The sequence below is a fragment of the Phodopus roborovskii genome, unplaced genomic scaffold (genome assembly GCF_943737965.1).
Source record: "Phodopus roborovskii unplaced genomic scaffold, PHOROB, whole genome shotgun sequence".
NCBI lineage: Eukaryota > Metazoa > Chordata > Mammalia > Rodentia > Cricetidae > Phodopus > Phodopus roborovskii.
Genome location: NW_026125545.1, coordinates 1,791,833 through 1,797,832, shown reverse-complemented (window position 1 = coordinate 1,797,832; position 6,000 = coordinate 1,791,833). Strand labels below are relative to the sequence as shown.

At 44.1% G+C, this 6,000-nt stretch overlaps 1 protein-coding gene across 3 annotated transcripts in view; it reads right to left on the bottom strand.

Moving 5' to 3' along the window:
• Nucleotides 1-347: 347 nt before the first annotated feature.
• Samd4a (sterile alpha motif domain containing 4A) overlaps nt 348-6,000 on the bottom strand; it is a 206,677-nt gene continuing 201,024 nt past the window's right edge. For all 3 annotated transcript variants that reach the window (XM_051177078.1, XM_051177079.1, XM_051177080.1), the window contains one exon: nt 348-4,470. In XM_051177078.1, coding sequence (XP_051033035.1) covers nt 4,442-4,470 — 29 coding nt within the window. In that variant the 3' untranslated portion in view covers nt 348-4,441. The remainder of the gene's footprint in view (nt 4,471-6,000) is intronic.

The window sequence follows — 6,000 nt, the reverse complement described above, 5'->3', positions numbered from 1 at the left end:
TTTATGCTATGATATAGGTGTGAAATGTGTCAAAGGCAGTCGATAATGGGAGAAAGCTATGAACCATGGCTGCAAAGGTAGTTTGCATTTCATTTGGGCAAGGCATTTATTGACTATTCTGGACACAGATCAAAGTGCATACATTTTGGCAACCCTCTCTCTGAGCATTTCAGAAAGGAGCATGTGGCTAACTGTGGGCATCACACGGTGTAATCAGCTGAGAATAGTCAATCAGTGAGTGTGTGCTGATTCTTCATTTAGGCCTGATATCTAAGACTTTAGTTTTTTTTTTAAACAATTGATCATGTGTACAAAAAGAGTGTGTTAAAAAGACACATACACACCAGTGTTACAAAACTTTGTATTAATCATTTCCCTTCACTCTCAATATAACCATATGAAATATAGCCATGATTCTTAATTCTGTAGGAGGAAATGAATAATAAATACATTGTAGCAAGTTTAGACCACAAGGGTGTTGTCACTGGTAACAACATTTGAAAACTGTACACTTGCAAAGAACAGCATCTTCAAACATTAGTATATCTGTATATCAGTAAAGCTTTTACATGTAACAAACATGCTCTTTCCATATATGACAAATTTAAAAAATATGCATTGCTTGGCAACATGAACTAGGCAAAAATATTTCTTTGTCCACTAACTTTATACAGGAAAACAGGACAAAAGGCATGCATGTACAATACAAATGCCTGCACAGGGCATGCAACGAAAGAAAGCCTTTTGAAGGTCAGCTTACGTTAGGCATAAATACGTGAGGGTTATATATTAATAAGGGAGGAAGTCTTCTGTTTGCCATTACTAACATTCCTGCTTTCTTCTTGCTCCTCCCAGAGGGATACACAGTCACCTTTAAGTCAAGATAAAGAAATTAAAAAAAAAAAGGCAATTTGCAAATATCTCTGATGAGTTGTAAAAAAGAAAAACAGAAAAACAAACCCAACATTAGTGTTATCACAGCTCCGCGTACAACTATCCTGCTGCAGGTACTGTTTGTAATAGGTACACCTGAGCACCCTGGGAAGGATGCTTCCCCGACTCAGGCTAGAGTAGAAATGCATCCTAAGGAACTCAAGTTCCTGTCCTCCCTAGCTCAGTCCTCCGACCACCTCTGGGGGACACAGGTCTACAAACCTTGCATCAGCAGAAGCTACAAGAGGCACAGAAGAACAAGAGACCCGGAGAAGACCCCCATTCCCTAAAAGGCAGCCAGCGACACCTCAAAAGAAAATCTGGTTTCCCTCAGTGTCGCCTCAGAAGAATGGGAGGTGGGGCCCAGCCGCAGCTCCCATCCTGGGTAGCAGAGAAAGACCCAGGATATGAGAGCACTTGGTGCAAACAGCAGCCCTTGGCAGGCAGACCCAGCAGCATCTATTTTGCTTGCTGGATTTGTGTGTGTGTGTGTGTGTGTTTTTGTTTGTTTTTTTTTTTTTTTTTTTTTTTTTTGTTTTTTAAGTGAAACTCAAAAGCATGTGTCAGGGAAGGAGAAAAACAAAACAAAACACCATCAGCAGCAGCAATGTTTCGTGTCTTGTACACAGTTCCTGTGTTTCTTCCTACTGTTTTCTGGTACGAAAACGCTATGAGTATAAAGCACCAATAAAACATCACCCATGATATTGTAGACCAGCACTGCACTTCAGACAGTGCAGAGACATGCCGCTTAAACCAGAGTGTGTGTGTGTGGAACCTAAGCAGTGAAAGATTTTACTCTGAGAGTTTCAAACCTTTACTATTTAATATAAAACAGCTGCATGGAGGGGTGTCAATGGGTAAATACAAAAAAAGGCACTGCAGCTTATTCCTATGGGTCTAGCCCTCACAGCCTCAGGCATGAAACCATTTGTTTCTTTGTATAAATAAGATTCCTTTGCTTTAGGATTTTTAAAATTGAGCTGTGTACCTGCAGTCAACACAGGACTCAAAACAAGGTGGGGGAGAGTCTCTTAAAATCATCAGAAAACTTAAAAAAAATTAACATAGCAAACCACAACTAAGTAGATAAGTCTATACAGTCAATGAAAAATAAGCTTTCCTTTTTTTTTGTTTTAAAAAAAAATTATGTTGTTACTAATAACAGACTTTATCATGGTTACCAGCCATAGCAAGATAATAAGTAACATATCCAAAATAATATCTCTAATAATCAGATAACCATTGTTTCTATATTCAGTGAAGGAATAAATAGGAATTCAGATTTGCAAATACTCTATGGTCTTCTTTTTAAAAGACTCACATTCGTGCGATTGTGATCATCACGTGGCTTCTGAATAGCCTATGTCCTTACGGGTATGTGGCAGATCCAAACACCTTTTGCTTCCTAAAAGATGAGGAATCCCATTGTTCCTCTCTGTTTACCTTCTCAGCATCCTCCAAACACATCCTCAGACCCTCTGGCCTTGCCTTTGGCTTTCTACATTTTGACCTATTCTGCCTTACATGTGATCTTCCATCCCAGCTCCTTTCCCAGCATCGAGATTGTTTGGAAAAGGTACGTGAGGGGTAAGTGTTAATGGCACTTGGTTAAAATTTTTATATATATATACACACATATAAACTAAACATGCTGCCTCCTTCTGCACATGAATTTGCATCTTCAAGACCTGCTCACCCAGGAGTGGCCTGACTTTTGTTACTGTTCTTGTGATGTGCTGCATGGCATAGCTCACCCAAACCCTCTGTGCTTGCTAAAAGCTCTATCTGCCTATGGTGCCCTTGGCCTGTTGGACTGTAATAGGACTTCATGTTCTCTCCAAGGCTAGGCTAGGTGTACATTTGTAATCTTGACAGTCAAAGTTGCATGGATTTTATTAAGGCCTTTAAAGTCTGGATGCCCCTCATTAACGTCACCATGAGCAAGGGACAGTCATCTGCATGGTCCGATCCCTTTAATTTTGACTTGGGTATCATTTTATTTTTTAAAAGAGGCATCAGTCTCACCGTTTGATAAACAGGTCTTATATTAGCTCCTAGATTATGCCTCTGGTTAAGCATTTACACCATCCCATTTGCACAACTAATTTTCCAGTGCAATGCACAGTTCCTTTACAATCCCCTCTAATATCCTCCATTGTACCTAATTCTGAAATACTGTCTTTATTGCCCTTAAGAAATAGATCTATGACACTGTGGTGCACAGCTAATCTCTCACTGCATAATGGGTTCATGCGTGTTTTCATCCCACAATACAGCAAATCTCGACTTATGTGCATGGGCAAGCCACCATTGCTTTAACCTTTCCTGATTCTGCTGTCATATCCTGCCTTGGACAGTGGCACCTCTGCCTCTCTGCGCTGATCTCTCGTACTATTGCTGGACCGTTCTTCTTCAGCAGAGGTGTCATAAAAGGGATACAGTTCCCAGGGTTAGGCTCCTGCAAATGTTCTGAGGCGGAGACCTCTAATGAGACTTGTACCCACTTGTGTGTCTGTGGAGTGAGACCAGGGGTGGTAGAATGGAGCCTGTGGGGAGTTTGGGAAGCAAGACAGGCCTTGGGTGGGATGCAAATCCAGCACAGAAAGAGCTTGCAAAGTTTATCATCTCTGGGTGACCTATGAGCAAACCATAACTGATCACATGGCGCCACCATCCTCACCCTTCACATCCATCCACACACTCCTCCCACCTCATGGTGGAAGAAGGCAACTTGAGGCCCACGTGACTGCATCCATCTTCCCGAGAAGCAGAGCTTGGCAGTCGTTTTAAAAGACAACCCTGCTACTATTATAAAAATAGATGAGACAAAATGAATCCATAACAATCAGTCTTTTACAAAAACCATAGTATGAAGAGAAGTTCTACCCAAACTCTACACATTATGTACCCTTTAAAATTCTTATGTAAACAATACACAAATCAAAGTTTATCTGAAAGTCTGCTGGAGGGATTTTGTCCTCTTGCCCTTGTTGCCACATGGCCCTCTCTGGTGACTGTTTCAAGCAGGGCCTCAGGGAAATCCAGTCGAGGAGACACAAACAGGCTGGCCACCATCTTGCTCTAGTTGCTTGTACCCTCCATCTTCTGCAGCCTGACTAGCAAGCTTCCCCAGGACAGGGCTGCCACCTCCCTCCTGTGTGTCTCTTGCATCTCTCCTAGCAGTACTCTTCTCTACCCCATTTCCATCCAGGAAGCCATAAGCATCCTTCCACCCCCACCCAGCCCCACCTTTCCCTAGAGTCCCCTCCCCACCCTGCATACCGTCCCATCCCACGACAGAAACAAATGACAACATAACCAACCCCAGGTCTACTGATATGTTTACAAGGATGACCTACGCTCTCACAAAATCAAAATGGGTGAGGGACCAGGGGAAAAAGGCTGCAAAGGGTCTTGGAAGATTCTATGCAACCCTGAAGATGGCTGACACTGGGCCCGCAGCAGTCGATTTCACGGCCAGCGCGGTCACTCTCATCTTCAGATTCTAGATTGTGGAGGTCCGGTCAACCCCATCTGTGAAAAGGAGCCACAAAGGACTAGATGAGCAAAACCTGTTCTGGTTTAACCCACCACCAGCAAAGCCAACACCTTGGGCATCCTGGTTGAGCACCCTGGGTTCTGAGATGATGTCATCACTCACCCACTCACTCACACACTGACATAACCACACATCTAACATCCTGGAGTGTAGTTTCTTGTTTGTTTTTTAAACAGGAACCATATTGAGCCTGGGAGCCAAGATACAACTGTCCTCACTTCCCAAGTATTCATATTAGAATTTATATTACTGACACATAAATCAACGATGATGCTCAGAGAGTGATGATGGCTCTAACCAGTGTGTTCTGGGAAGGAAGGAACATGGAGGGAGGAATGTATAGTTCAGCCTTGGAAGTCAAGGACACAAAATGACTTGTTGATGGTGCTGCTAGGCATGTGCTAAACAGGAAAGGATGATGGGTAGAGGGTAGGGGACATGAGAGGTGGAATGATGGGTTATCAAATGGAGGGGCTGGCAGTAGGCCCTAGGTGTGGGATGGAGAGGTTGGGAACCCAGTGGCAGGAGCAGGCCCTTAACAGGGAAAGGCTATAATTGAAAAGTAAATGCAAGCCAGGCCATAGTGGTGCCTGCCTTTAATCCCAGCACTTGGGAGGCAGAGGCAGGCAGATCTCTGTGAGTTGAGGCCAGCCTGGTCTATAGAAAGAGTTCCATGAGAGCCAGAGATATAACACAGAGAAACCCTATCTTGAAAACTCAAGGAAAAAAGAAGTAAATGCAATTGTGGAGCTCACACCCATTTCTTTGGAATTATTTCCCTGGTACTGAAAATCTCTGATGAAAGGCTGAAGACAAAGAGACCTGCCCCTGCCCACAGCTGGGCTATGGGGGTGTGTGTGGTGGATATAGGTGACCCAAATTCTCCACAGCAAGAATAGGAGTAAAGGCGGGAAAAGCAAAGGCGGATGCTGTGGGCATCCAGAGTTGGGAGCTTGTGACAGTGGGAGGGTAATTACTCACACCTCCTTGGAGAATCGTCACACTGCAAGGTGTGAGTCTGTGGGAGGGATACTTGCTTCGGAGATTAGAGGCCATCAGTGGGCTAGACAGCAGAGCTGCCTGTTTTCACAAGGGCTCCAGCACAGTCCCCAGCAGCAGAGCCAGTCATCTTGCTTACCAAGAGAAGGACCTTGGAAGGGCACAAGGGGGACTAAAAACAGCAGAACAATGCAATCTCACTTTAGAGTGACTTCTTTGGCAAGTGGTCTGATGAAGTGCGAGGATGGTGGTGGTGGGCAGTGGAGAAGTATCCACGCTGGTGCGTGTGGGAGCTGATGGGTTACATACAGTAGGCAGAGAGAAGCATGGATTGGTCACCACAGAGTAGGAAAGATGGTGTGCAGTGACTACTGGATGAGGGCAGCAGTGGGCTAGCTACAGAGTACTTCTTTAGCTTTGGCAAGCTCTAGAGACCAGCCAATGTGGCTAGTCCAGTCCCCACTATGGCTAGCTAGGGAACATCTCTAGTTACTGTGCAAGACTCA